The following is a 14,962-nucleotide window of genomic DNA, read 5'->3' as shown; positions in this document are numbered from 1 at the left end:
TCCTGGGTTTCTTGCAGCTGTGTGATTCTGTGACAAGTTGCAGGGTCTAGCATAAGAGGGTGGATCAGCAGAGCCCAGAGAGCCTGGCACATACTTTTCATGCAAAAAGCTCAACAAACTTGATGAACTGCATACATGCAAACGGAACACGATGCTCTATTCTTAGGCCAACTTGAGGATCTCCGTAACTTCCTGATTTATTGTTAGAGAACAGAGAGACCCTCCATTGGGTCACTCAGGTAGAGCTATAGAAGAATGCTCTCCACATCAGTGACTGAAGAGCACGGTATTAGCTACGAATCCTCATGAGACAGGGAGCCTCCCCAGGTGGCCACACATTTTCCCAGCAAGCAGGGGCTTCCCTATGCGAGGAGCCTCCCCTGGATGACGCAGTAGCATCCCTAACATCTAACTCACTGCGCCGTTTGCTGAATGTCCATTTCAGGATAGCACCAGGGTTCTCCAAGGCACTACAGTGACTAACTGTATCCGTGAAGAAACTGACAAGCCACGAGGAGGCCAAGCCACGCCCATGTGCGGCAGGGCAAGAGGTTGGGTCATGTGAGTCAGTGCTGGGGAGTCCTGGGCAGGACAGAGCTGGCTTCCAGGGGAAGACATGGGCCTTCATGAGGGAGGCTAGGCTCAGAGTGTGGCCCCTGTGAGCGGCTGACCGCGGTGCTGAGCTGTGTGACCCAGGCCAGCCTGCACTGTCCCCATTTCAGTCTCAGTAAAACAAAGATGTCAATAACAACATCTCCTGCATAAGGCAGGCATTAGGATTAACTGATGTGAAACAGTATTTTGAAAAATGTGGGTCACTGAAGTATTTAGTGGGACATGACAATCAATTAAAAAATAGAATAAAGTAGAAAAAATTCAGCAGAACAGAAAATATCAGTGGGCATTACATGCAGTACATGTATGTGCTGTTCTCATAGCTTCTGGTGTGTGTGTGTGTGTGTGTGTGTGTGTGTGTGTGTGGTGTGCTGCATTGTGATTGCAGCACACATTTCCCTGTGGGTCCTGACAACGTGAGCTTGATCACCACAGGTAGGAAGCATGGGGGCTGGGTCCAGGCAGCGCTCAAACACGGTGGAGTGAAAATACAGCGTCCAGGCCGAGGCTTCAGCAAAGAGCATTTTATGTGGGAGGATGAGGGGTTGGGGGGAACCAGCGAGCACAGGTGCACACACGTGGGCTCCCATACAGGACCTTGCCTGAGGCGTGGGGGGCCTTAGCTAAGTGGGGGAAGGCTAGTCGAGCTTGAGGCTGGTGGGAGTTGTGGGCCATGTTGAAGGTTCTGGATGCTTTTAACTGAAAAAAGAGCAGTCATTAGGACATTCGCACAAGGGGATGGCCAGCGGGATTCAGAGCTGGGGGACACTGGGCAGTGTCGTGTACAGTGGGCTGGAGTGGAGAGTGGACGTCTGTGCCTAAGTTTTGGCTCCCCAGAGAGCACCTGAGCCAAGATCCAGGAGTGGACATGAGAGGCAAGGAGGGCAATGAGAGAGGGCGCGTGACGCCAGGCCACTCTGCAGATTCGCCTCCTCTGGTCAAATCCCCTTTCCTGCCCCAGATCCATCATTTAAATTCTCTTGCGAGCCAGACTGTGAGCATGTCCCAAGAAACCATCCCGGTCCCTGTTGTTTGAGTAACCCCCTCGCCTGTGCTTCTACCAAGTTCCACAGGGAGGTGACCTCCGCTGGTTCCCTGGAGCTTCTGGACACATGTTCAGACTGCTGCTGGCTCCCTTGGGGTAGGGTGAGGCCGCGGGAAGAATTCTGGCCATCAATTTCTGCTCGAGCATTTAGTGCCCATGCCAGCCTCGCTGGACATTTCTTTCCCTCTCTATAAAACCTGCATCAGGCCCTGGAATGAAGGTAACAAGACACTGAGCTTCCACCAACAAACCATGGCCATGGAGAGAAGTCAAGCTGTTGGTTGGCACAATTCCCTGAGACCTTGCTTGTTTGCAGGTAGCTTCTCTTAACGGCACCCTTGGATCCCAGCACAGGGTTGGTGCAGGGTTGTGCTCAATGATATTGTTGTGCAAATGAATAAGGGATTTGGTAATCCGTAAGGCAATGAGTGACATGAAGAAGAATCATCGTCAACGGTCACTGCAGGATGCTAATTAGAAGACAGAATGTGGTTGGATCATTGGCTGATAGAGGGAACAGGAAGGGAAGGGGGTAAGGATGAGTTTAGTGCTGGGCCCTTTGGATATGAAGTCCAGCTGGGCTTTCCACGAGGACTTATGTGGCAGGAAGTTGGAAATGTGGGACCAATTGGTTCGCTATGGACACAGGGTAAGAGATGAGGAGTTTGAACTCTGTAACATCAGATGACAGTTACCCTGCAAGAAGAGATGCCCTGCGACGCGAAGGTAGGGACGGATACGAAGAGGGAGTAAGAAAGAGCATTAGAAGATGCACCCTCAAAGGAGGAGCCATAAAGGAGAAGGACAGAGGATATGGAGGCCAAGAGGAGGGCTTCTGCAGGCAGACAGCTGAACACTGACATCACACTAAAGGGAACAGGGACAGCAGTGGGAAGAGGTGGTGGGGGTTTTACAGATGGGAGGTCCACGGCGACTTCTGAGGGAATGAACCAACATAAAGACAGACGGACGGTCAGGTCAGCCGCCTCTTGCTTGGTTCCACATGTGGGTCCTCTGCAGCCCACCCTTGCCCTCAGCAGTACCGGGGCTTTCTTAAGTGCCATCTTGGGAGGGTTGGGAGGCCGATCCACCTGCACCTGGGGTTAAAGCTGCGGGACCTGGTGCGAGGTACTTCCCCTGCGTCCTAGAAGGCTGCTCGGTGACAGTGGGGGCCATGCTGAGAGGAGTTCAGCTGCCCAAGGGGTTCTGGGTAAGAACAGTGCTGGTGTATTCTCGTCTGCCCCTCAGCAACACTTATTGAGCACCTGCTGTGTGCAGGCATTGGATGGCAACTAGCATCATTGGTATGGATCACAGTTCATTGGTATAATTTTTTTATGATTTTTAATGTTTATTCTTCATGAATGAAAAGTTTCTCTTAACTTCTAAGTTCTAGGTAAGTAAATTTGGCATCCTGGTACCTATTTAATATGTACAACTTTTCACAGACTGCTTTTATGTAGGGTGAAGCCCCAAAAAGGAAATATAGCTTAGTTGCTTTCTACCTGGGACCTTGAAAAGTTATTCTACTTCTTTAGATTTTCATTAGTAATCACAGTTTGTGAATAAATAACTCAAAACATGATATGTTGAAATTAATGGCCAGAATCCACAAACAACATGGATGATATTCCAAAGCAGATGAACTTTGTGAATTCCTGTTTTAGTGCCTGGTCGGGAGGCAGAGTTCTCACTGTTTGCTGGACTTCAAGGTGAGAGGAATGAATGTTTTTACATAACAGGTAAATGAACCAGATAAATGTAACTTGTCTGGCCACATGCAGAGTTTCAAATCCTAATATCTTTTACCAGTATGAACTGAGAATACCATGAAATAAATGTCTATTATTAGACAACATATTTTACATATTGGAGCGGAAAGTCTTAATGAGATCCTTTTTCAAGGAAAAGAGATGAATTGGTAATCTCACAAGAAAATTAACAGCAGTGAGGAGGTTCGCTGAGGGACTCTTAAAAGAAGATCAAATTACAGGGCATTTTGTGTCCTGATTTACCCTCCCATGTTCTACATTCAACTATGAAATCATTTCAAAGCAAAAAAAAAAAAAAAAAAAAAAAATCATATTAAGGACAAGGAAAAGTGCAGAGCTGGTGCTGCCCCCTGGTGTTCATTCTGTCACATAGCTGGAAATGCACAAACTTCAAACAATTTGACAGTCTTTTGTTTTCTGGTTAAAATTGACTCACATAAATTAAAGTTGGAAAAACAACGACAAAACCCTACCTTTCCAGTAATTTGTAGCTTCTCATTAATTCCATATTAAAACAGTAATGTATGGAATTTATAAGTATTCACTATCTGAAATGTATTAATTCTCTCGGATCTTGACCTGTAAAGGTATTTTATTGAAAAAAAAAATTGGGTCTCAAATGAGGTTTGAAGTAGAGTAATTGTAATGTAGCTGTGGAGACTGAGTAAAACTGATGTGAGTTCACTTCACTCTATTGAGTATTGAGGACAGAGCTGGTTTCTGGGAGGTTCTTTCAAAACTGAATCGATGATGACGCTGCCCAGAAGCCCATGGGTACCGAGTGACCAGCTTGTGCCTGCATCTATAGTGCTCTTTAATACAGCCAAAAGGCGGAGCAGAGATGCCCCCAGAGTGGTTGCAAAATGTCAAGCAGGTGAGAAACTCAGTGATTTCCCACCTTTTCTGGTTGATTCAATCTCATTCCTCTTACTTTGGTAAGGTCTCACTGAGAGGGTCCTGGCGGGTCCAATTTTGTGTTCTGTGAAGAACGAGAGAGGGTCCCTGGGAAAATCACCCCCCCACACATCATACAGACTCCTTGGTTACGTTTTGGGAATCAATACTTGGCTCTTTGCTTTGCTGTGTGTACTTCTCAGGCTGGAGGACAGAGCCTGCTGAGATCCATTGCTTCCCTCCAGCCAGGGGATCTCTCCTGTAGGCACCCCTCACTAAGATCCAGCTCCAATTACCAGGTTCATACTTTTTGTTTGAAAACAAAGATCACTTTGGAAGGACAGAATGACAGTAATCTGGTGGTGTTCCAGTGCTCTGCTGATTCCCTTCTAGCTATGGAAGTCAAAATAGCAGAGATGAGACTTACAGGAGAGATTAATGGCTCTGTGAATGAATGAATGAATGAATGAATGAATGAATGAAAATGAGCTCAAGTGGAAAGTGAGCCTCTTCAGCAGTGACTATGTCTCTTTGATAGCTATGGGGACACATTAGGGCCACCGAGGAAATCAGAAGCTATGCTGGAGGGTCCTCAGACACTTACTACCCCGAGCAGAGGACAGGACTGCAGGTACTTGCTCCTGGAGGAGTCTGCTGCTCTGCACCCTGGGCTTGGTGACAGCTCATGGGCATGTTTGAGGACAAACAGTGAACTCACAAAAATGTTCCGGAGCCCAACTCTTTGCATTTAAATCTGTACTTTGGAGGCAGAGGCGCTGCCGCTGACACATGTCAGCAGAGAGCTGGAGCTGTGTGGACCATACACAGGCCCTCCCCGGCTGCCCTGCACCAGCCTCAGGGCGATACAGACTCTGGACTTGGGAAACGCGTCACTTTAGTTAATGAATTAGTTTCAGAAGACTGCTCAGCCTGACAGGAGCAGGGGATTCTGACACTGCTCCCACATGAACCCTGAGGACATCGCGCTCACAGAAATAAGCCACTCGGAAAGGACAAGCGCTGTGTGATCCTCTTCCCGTGAGGTCCCTGGGTCAAACTCGGAGACAGGAAGTAGACGGGCAGCTGGGCACCCTGTGGGGTGGGGACTAGCTGGGGAGTGTCAAGCTTCACCTTGGGAAGATGAAAAGTTCTGGGCCAGGGATGGGGGCACAATATTAGTGTCCTCAGTGCCTCCAATCTGTGCCCAATTAGAAACGGTTACAGTGGTAACATTACGTGATATGTATTTTATCCCATAGAAACAAAAGGAGTTCCCGCTTTCACTGCACAAACGCTCACCAAGCGCTCCACCTGCGACCTGCTAAGCCAGGAGCGGGAGACCCACAGAGGGAGTGGCGAGAGCCCACTTTTCTGTTCTCTTTTCTCGACAACTTCTTTCTTTGGTAAGTTTTCATATGTGGTCTCAGAAACCGTTCCACTTTATCATCAGGACCAGCAGTGACAACGGTAATGATAACAAATGTCACGAAATCGTGAGCATTCTGACTTTCCATCCCTCCCCAGGGAACCAGGTCTCCACTATGACAATAAGGGTCCCTCATCTCTGGTGTCTAGTGCATCAGGGGGTGTGGGCAGGTGGAGTGCAAGGAGTGATGGGTCCAACAGTGAGATCAACAGGTGTGGTCTCCCGGCTCCTGGCTTAGCAGGTCAATTAAGGCACAGTCGAGGCCCCTGGCTCTGGATTTGAAGAGCCGCTGGCCGTGCCATGGGAACTCACCCAATAAACAATGACTCTCACAGCCACGTCCCTCATCATGTTGCAGGAGTGTGCTCAAATGGGGTCTAACAGACTTCCCTGTGCATGTGCAGACAATCGGGGACAAATCCAACCACCACAAAGACCCAAGTAGGCGGGCAACGAAGCAAACTGCCCAGAACAGCCGCGCAGCGCCCCGGGGGGGCTGCAGGGCACCTGGTGAGCCCCGACTTACTGTGGGGTAGGGGTGCGAGCAGAACACAGTGTACTTCCGGATGATGCCGTTCAGCTTGAGAGGGGGCAGCCAGGACACGAAGACCATGGAGGCCGAGGCCGCGGCTGCCTTCACGCCTGCGGGAGGACCTGGAACTGGAAGAGGCCAAGGCTCAGTCACAAGACGGAGCCGCACAGGGGCGCCGGCCTCGCCCCACAGGACCCGCTGCGGCTGGGCCCGCCCCTCCCGCTCGGCTCTAGGAGGGGGTCCCGGTTCCATGGTTCCCCCAGGACACAACCGAGCCACGGGCATATGCTGAGGTCCTAAGCCCAACTGCCTCAGAAAAGCCACCTTATTGGAGACAGGACTCTGAGGGGGCGGATGAGCTAACAGGGGCCATTAGGTGGGCCCTGCCTCAATATGTTAAAGGGGCAGGTTGGACACAGGCGAACGCCTTCCCATTGGGAAGATGCTTTCAAGGGATCCAGGGAAAGGAGGCCACCTGCAGCCCAGGGGACAGCCCTGGAGCCCTCACAGCCCTCAGGGCAGCCAACTGTGGCCACACCTTGGTCTTGGGTTTCTTGGCCTTGGGTTAGTTCATGGCGGCCTATGAACTAACAGCCGCAGGTCTAGTTCCTGCTCTCCTGGTCCCCGTGATCTCCCATCGCTGAAGAGCTGGAGGGGGTTAGCGTCTGGTCACTCTTGTTCCTTCTAAAGTTTGTGACTTTGGGGAGGCGAGGATGGGTGTCTACCTCTGTGGCAGAGAGGCATGAAGGTGAATGGCCTCAGTCACCAGGGGCCACTCTTGCTTGCCCAGAACCTGCTGTGGCTCCTTTGTACCCAGAGAGGGACAGCAGTGTGGCCCATGGGACTGTCTTCTGGTCAAGGGGTGGTGGTATGTATGTATGCACAGCAAACTTCCTCCCACAAACCACTCAAGAAGGCAGAAATGGCAGCCATGCTGGGCAGCACGGGTCGGGCAGAGGCTGACTGCACACCCTCCCCGTCCTCGTCCTCGGTCTCCAGGCTGAGAGGCAGGACGGGGGGAGTGGCAAGGCCCAGCAGAAGGGAAGGAACACAGGCACCTCTGGGGCGGGGGCTCAAGGCTGAGGTCTAACTGTCCATGGGCGATGGCTCCCACCCAACGGAGGCCTTGAAATTCCATCAGCAAGTCCCTGGTGAGCCCTGGAGGATCCCTGAGTTTCTCCTTCTCCGAGGACAGCGGAACTGCTCAGGGGATATTTTGGGAGTCGAATGTGGTTCTCATCATTGTCACATTCACTCTTCTGAGTCTCAACAAAACAACCAGTGGCTCTGGGGAGAACCAGCGTGGGCTGGACGTGGTCACCCTTTGGAAACAGAAGGTCTCGATGTCAGTTCTTGGCCAGTCCTGTGGGCAGTGAAAGTTAGATGAGGGAGCTCCAGGGAGCGATGGCTCCTGGAACATCTCCATTGTCCTGGGCACTTGCCCTTGGGCTTCCCCTAGGTGAGGGGTCACAAGCTGGCTCAGAGCCCCCAGGACTCCTACTGCACACCCAGGGAAGAGGGCGCTTGTTGACTTTTTCATCCTCACAGACACCCTGGATTAGCAACACTCTCCCTGCTTCCTTGCCGGGCACTCCTGTGGCCATGTCCCCCTTGCCGGGCACTCCTGTGGCCATGTCCCCCTTGCTGGGCAATCCCAGCAGCCTGTGTCTCTCCAGGAGCCCAAGGGCTACCTGCTCATTTCCAAGCTGTGTGACCACTGTTTCTGTCACACGAGGCTGTGTGATTACTGTGTAAAACAATGAGAGCAAAAGAAAGATGTTTCCACGGCAATTGAAGGTCTTCCTCTGGAGATGCTTCTCTAAGTGTGAATTAGGAAGGAGGGAGGGGTTCCTCTACTCATTAAAAAAAATCAAGACAGAATCTTTATTATCAAACATTTTGGTAGACGACATTTTGGAAATCTTTTTTATTATTATTATTATTATTTAAACATGAAGGTCTAGGAAACCTATTTGATCTACATCTCATTATTCCTGGCCACCAGGAGTTCATGAATTTCTGACTTCAAGGTTACTTGGTTGAGATAAAGGGTGCAGCCTCCAGAGAACTCTGTCTTCTGGCGTCTCCCACTTGGCCAGGCCAGGACTCCCGCACTGAGCTGCCATTGCTGTTTTAGCTCATCACTGCCTTTCGCAGCTCCGTGAGGATCTCGTGGGGGCCTCAGGTGGACCATACCACACTGGGCTGAGCACCTTCCCAGCTTCATGGCAGAAGATGACCCGGATGTCTTCTCAGTCAGAGGAGCCAGAGCCTGGAATTCTCTTCCTCTCCTGAGTGGCTGTGTTGAGTTCCTGCAGCTCTTTACAACTCCATGGAGACATGCCAGGCCAGCGGCTGGGCTCCTTCCTGGCTGGGGGTGTTCTCTAAGACGGGTCCTTGAAGGTGTCCTCCTCCAGGCCCTTGGTGGATGTGACATAGGGCCATGGGATCCCTCTCTGGAACTTTCTCTTGCCCTCGACATTTTCCCTGAAAACTTACTCATCTCTCATGTTCTTCTAAATGTCAGTCCCTCCGGGGAGCCCTCCCTGACCAGCAGGCTACACGTCAGGGTCCCATGTCCCCTCTGGACTCTTCCCTACTGCACTGTCACAGCCCACTCAGGAGTGATGAGCCAGTGCTGCCTCAGCCTGCTCTGTCGTCTCTAGGACCTGGACCAGTATCCAGAACATACTAGATCCTCAATGCAGATTCTCTGAAGAGTGGGAAAATGATTTCATCAGCTGCAGTGTGACAGGCAGAGTTCTAAGGTGGTCACCGTCCTGCTCAGCACATATCTGCTCAGCCCCTGCCCCAGAGCATGGGTGGTGATTCTTACTACAATGGCTGGATCACTCCCATGACCCAGTCACCTTATATGGCAAAGGTGATGGTGTTTGAAGATATATGATAAAAAGTCAGTTTCCTGGGTGGCCTGCCCTAACCCAACAAGCCCCTTAAATGAGAGGAGGATCAAGGGGGGACAATGGGAAAGGGGAGAAACTGCAGCATGGAGCCAGTTATGCTTGTGCATGGGTGAATGCATCATGGTGAATTCCACTTGTGCCTATCTATAAAACACCATGTTAAAAAACAATAAGTAAATAGAAGGAAGACCAGTGGAAGAAGGGAGAGGGAGGCGGGAGGAAAAGTGGAAATACTGGGGATTGAATTGGAGCAAATTATATTCCACGAGTACATGGATATGTCACAATGAACCCCACTATTATGCATGACTCTACTGCACCAGTGGAAGCATTTAAAACGGAAGAGGAGCCCGAGGCCAGAGAGAGAACTCAGAGAGACTTGAAGGCATGGAGACCATTCCATCACTGGCTTTGAAGAAGGAAAAGCCCCCACATAAGTGTGTTGGGGTGGGGAGCTTGTGACAGGTGGAGAATCCCCTGCGGGATGTACAGGTCTGTCATATTGCTGCAGTACTTTCGAGGGCACAGGACACTGTCCCTCAGGCTACAGGGTTAGTGACCCTGGAGTCCTAAGCAGTGTTGGCAGGCAGACCTTCCCACTGGGCCAGTGCCTTCATTGTCAGCTGAGGGCAGCCCTGATGCAGGTGTGTAAGCGCACACACACACACACACCCCCCATCCGGAAGGTCTACTGAGACCCATTCACACAGGCACTTACAGCTCGAGGTGTGGGTGGCCAGAGCACCCAGGGCATCCTGTGTCTATGTCTCTCTCCTCTAAGCTCCATGTTCAGATGTCCCACCAACGAGACCGTAAATCCAAGGTAGGGGGAGCAAAGATCACGAATCCTACCTACGGCCGGCCTTCTCCCCCACAGCACCTCACGCAGCCATGTGCGTTAGCAATATGCTCAGCAAATATTGGAACTTGAGTACAACCGTCTCTATTTGTACATATATAATGTTTACTTCTGCATAAAGAGATCAAGGCTGAAACTAGCTGATGCCTGCAGAATGCAAGCGGCAATTGAAAATTAATGGACGACACTTTATTTGCGTTCTCTTTTCCCATGGCTGTGCTTAGATCATTGTTCTTGGCAAATAAAATGATATTAGGATCTCACAGATGTTTTAGAATTCAGAATTAATTTTTTTTGCTCAAAAGTAGAAAGACACATACGCAAATAATCTTCTGCATTCCTACTGCAATAATAGAGGTAAAAGTCCTCATTGGCTGGTGCCCAGGAAGTGAATCTGAAATGTGATCAGAACTTGCAGACTACAAGACTATGTCCATGGCCCTGGAATTTAAAGGGTCCTAAAATGTAAGGATCTGAGATGTCATCCTTTGGCCTGACAATATGACCACGACCTGAGAATGTGTCTGTAAGTCCAAGAATCCTTAGATAGAGATTGAGAAAACTATGAAAAGGGCAGAAGATGTGTTCTCTGAACCAGTGATTCAGTTGCAAGTCATCTTTTGCAAAAGTAAACATTTTGTCTTTACTGGTGATAAAAGTTCTCTCTTTAGGATGACCAGTGACCTCTTTACACTAACCACACACCCGAACCTTTAGGCCTCTTGAGGCTACAGGGTTAGGGCCAAAGGTTAGGAACCACGTAAGGCATACAGGGCTCATTGGAAGTTTGTAGTTAACAGAGTAACTTCTCTTTATTTGTGAAACATCAACTTATGCCTAAATAATGCCTAATGAGGAAGAAGTTAATGAACACTGGCAATTATTTTACTGGCATTCCATCCATATTTTAATTGAAGTTGGCAGTGTAAGCCAAACTTCAAATAGATGAGACCTCCTAAGTAGAAGTGCAAGCAGGACATGTAGCATTAATTGGATTAAGTATTCCGTCTATGATGATTAGCCTTGGTCCTTTCCTTCAATCAGACAAAAAAAATTACACTCACTTCTATAAACTGCTCAAACATCATTTATATCAGATATTGAGACCACAAAGGTGGCTGGCACAGTTCTTCACCTTTGGTAAATTAGTGAATTTTTCCTGGAGATGAACTTATCATTATATTAGATTTCCCCCTCCTTCCACCCAATCTCTGCTCCACTTCTTTTTGAAAGTGCTGATTTATTCTGATTATTATTGACACTCGGCTCTGCAGGCCACCAGCACAAGCGGAATTCTGGACCCCTCTCGGGGTGTCTGGCACCCTCAAGGCAGGGTCTCCCTGTCGCTGGACATTGTCATTGCTGGTTACAGACACAGGGATGAGTTGTTCAGCCAATGAGACCTTGGGTCTTGGGGGTCAAGGTTTGAGATTAAATTCTATGATTTTAAAACTAGAGGATTCGTTAAAAATTGATCCAAAATTGTGAGCCTGTTGGAGCCACGGAGAGCCTTCGCCTCTTATTGGAACTCTGTGCCTTCTCCTGAAAGATGCCGATGTTGAAATTTGTGTTGTAGATCCATTTGCTCTTTAAATCCTCCCAGGGACATCTGTGTTACTCCTCAGCAATGCAAAGGACCCTTCCACCCTGCTCTGAAGGAGTGGAGAGCAAGAAACCAGGATCTGGAGCTGGGGCAGCCCGCTGGGGACAAGCCAGGTGGGTGGCTCCTGGTGCTTGTTTTCTGCACTGGGTCCACGTGGTCCAGTGGCGGCAGCTTTGTTCATGAGGACTATCTCGTCCAGAGAGGGTGAGGTGAGGTGCTCCAAGCCCCGTGGGCAGTAGGGACAGTGCTGGCCTTCACATAGCTCTTTGGCTATTATATTTTAAATCGATCTGTAGCTCTTTTCGCTCAGGGTTTAGCCTGGTGGACGTCGCTCAGGATGAGTGGCCTGCTAACGGCACTGCACTGTGACTAATTTAAGGTCTTTGAGCAGAACTGGCTGAGACCTGTACCTTCCTTGGAACTACTGTGTGTTGTAGAAAAACTAAGGCTGGTGAGGACTGATTTGTGAACTTGGGAAGGGACCGAGTGGCAGTGGGAATCTTGTGTGCGAGTGGATAGATGGGGCTGACCAGGGAGCAGGGCCCCGCTTGCTGACTTCAGTGCATGAGATCAGTGCACAGCACCCCGGGGGAGTGAGCCCTCTGAGTGCCGGGAAATCAGGCCAGTGGGTAGACAGGCTGCGGAGAAGTCCTTGCCTCCGCACCTGGGTCCCCAGCTTTACTTCCCGGACTCGTGTGGGAGGGGGACAGGATTGAGATTCTAGCCATCAAGCCTACAAATACACAGGAGGTAACAGGAAACGGTAACGGCTCTCTCGCCCGCCCCCCCCCCCCACTTCCTGGGTTACCGCATCCTGAACAACAGGGAGGTGGGAAGCCAAGTCAGGAGGGCCCGTGGGTGTGTGGGGACCTGAGCTGGCACCATCTCTGGTGTGACTCTGTGCTGAAACGTTTCTGGGCGACTCTGAAGGGCTTTCACTTGACGTCAGTTGGGCCTCCTTGACTGAGCTGGAGGCAGCTGCTCTGCTGTTATTGGAACTGAACTGCTCCTTAGATAGCTCAGAGAAGGCACCTGAGGGTCTCCCTCAGAATAATAGGAAGCCCTTTGCTGTACGGTTTGTGCAGGTTTGGGTAATGGTCACATGACCCAATCCAAATTGTGTGGAACAGCAAGAATTAATGCCTCCAACAGAATGAACAGTGATTTAAAATTTTACCCAATCATCATTATTCCTTGTAAGAATTAAAAAAAAAAAAAAACACCAAAAACATATGTGAAGCTCTTAAAGCAAGGCCTTCTAAAGCGATTTAACTAACCCAGAATACCATGACCTATGCCAGCACGCAATTTTCAAGAGGAAGGTGTGATAATCAGAGCTTGCGCTGTGGTGAGAAGCCCTACAGGTAATCTAAGAGGACACAAAACAGGTGCAGAGGTTCTGAGATTAAAGGTATTTTTGTTTAAAATGATACTTGGCCCCCCAAAAAGCGAAACAGAAAAGAGGAGGAGGAGGAGGGACAGGAGGAGGGGAAGAGTAAGAAGGGGGAGAGAAAGGGGAGAGAAAGGGGGAGGAGGGAGAGGGAGGAAAGAGGGAGGGGAGGGAGGGAGAGGGAGGGGGAGGAAGGGGAATGGGAGGGAGGGGGGAGGAAGGGGGAGGGGGAGGGGGAGGGAGGGGGAGGGGAGGGAGGGAGGGGGAGGGGAGGGAGGGAAGGGGAGGGAGGGGGAACGAGGGGAGAAAGGTTACAAGTTATGGGGAAGGGGCTCCAAGGGAGGCTGGAGGGCAGGCAGCCCAGGAGGCCGGGGCCTGAGTGGCTCTGCAGAGTGTCCTGAGGGCAGCCAGGATTTCCTCGAGTGAGGCCAAGAGCAGCTGGTGGGGAAGGCTGAGAGTGACTAGGTGGCTTTGGCCCTGGAGTGCCGCCACTTGGCAGGAGCCCAGTGTGTCCCTGGGCGCGCAGCCAGGAGCTGAGCTCTCCACCCGCTGCCGTCCAGTCTCACCGTCCTCTTTGGTCCTGGTGAAGATCTGCTCGCTCCTGACCCCGTCCCCCGCGCGGGTGAAGGCCAGCACCTGGATGCTATAGTTGGTGTACTTCTCCAGCCCGTCCAGCTCCAGGGACGGCTGCGTGGTGGTGACGTTCTTAATCTCGCCCAGCTCTGGGGGAAAAGAACAAAAGACAGTCCCACCGTGGAGCCATCGGTGCTCCCACACTGTCCCCACTGTCTGAAAGCACTCGAGGGGCAGTACGCAGGCCCCATGTGACACCGACACCATGCATGGCCATTTGCAAAACCTCTCACAGCCGACTGCCCAGAACAGCAGGTAGAACACTGACCCGGAGATCAGAGCCAGTCCCAGTGCAGTGTCAGTCCCAGCCCAGGTGCCACTCTGCAGCCCCAGGCAGCTGCTGGCCACAAGTGGCCCTTGAACCCAGCACCAGCAAGCTCAGGTTCACGCTGTGATTCCCTCCTGCTCATTAGAAAGCTCCCGCAAGTTAAGGTGTTTGTTTTTATTTTTTAAAATTCTAATATCCACAGATTTTCAAGTGCCTAACTTTGTCTCAAATGTCAGCTAACACCTGTCCCCGTGACAGATCCCACGTGGATGACGCAGTACTGTCAACTGTAGTCACTGGGTGGTACAATAGATCTCCAGAATTGTTCATCTTGCATAACTGAAACTTTGTATCTTTTAGGGGAAAAAATATAGGAAATGCGTGTGAGGTGGTGGGTCCGCTACTGAGCCTGATCCTGCTGAGCGGCTCACAGTGCATGCTTCTGCCAGGACTTCCATGTGTTCACCTTGAATGTGCAGTTTTAATTTGTCAGGGACACCTCAAAAAAGCTGAAAAAATAAAATCAAATACTTAAGTAGGGAAAAACTGTCAGAGCGAGTGGCTCAGCAAGCTCCTCTATTCACCTGGAGCGAACTCCCGTGGTGTCACTGGGGCGTGTCAGGACTCCTGCAGAATCCGCCCACTCTCTGGAGTGGGACCAGCTAAGGATGTTCAAGGATGGAACATCATGTGGTCCCATCCTCCGCATGTCACCTGTGGCAGTGTGGGAACACTGGAAATAATGTGTCGAGAGCCTGCATGGTGAGCAGCCCTGGGTCTGCAGGTGGGCCACCTGCCGAGCTGGCAGTGGGGTGAGAGGAGCCCTGGGGTGGAGTGGCTGCTGGTGGTTGCTGGGTGGGGCGTGCTCGGCCGTTTACCACAGATGACCGGGTGTGGGAGGGGTCCAGGGATCCTCCTGTCTGGTGGCCACCTTTGGGCACATTTCAAAAGCAGTAAGAGCTCTCTTGCTCCCCTGCCTTAGCAGAGGTGGCCCACGTGCC

At 50.7% G+C, this 14,962-nt stretch overlaps 1 protein-coding gene across 1 annotated transcript in view; it reads right to left on the bottom strand.

Moving 5' to 3' along the window:
- The window catches only part of Dscam (DS cell adhesion molecule), a 678,135-nt gene that overhangs the window by 73,623 nt on the left and 589,550 nt on the right, over nucleotides 1-14,962 (bottom strand). Inside the window, exons 21-22 of the mRNA XM_077110439.1 lie at nucleotides 13,627-13,782; nucleotides 6,279-6,412 (exon numbers count right to left, since the gene is read on the bottom strand). Coding sequence (XP_076966554.1) covers nucleotides 6,279-6,412; nucleotides 13,627-13,782 — 290 coding nt within the window. The remainder of the gene's footprint in view (nucleotides 1-6,278; nucleotides 6,413-13,626; nucleotides 13,783-14,962) is intronic.

The sequence above is a fragment of the Callospermophilus lateralis genome, chromosome 10 (genome assembly GCF_048772815.1).
Source record: "Callospermophilus lateralis isolate mCalLat2 chromosome 10, mCalLat2.hap1, whole genome shotgun sequence".
NCBI lineage: Eukaryota > Metazoa > Chordata > Mammalia > Rodentia > Sciuridae > Callospermophilus > Callospermophilus lateralis.
This window is presented reverse-complemented; position numbering and strand designations above follow the sequence as displayed.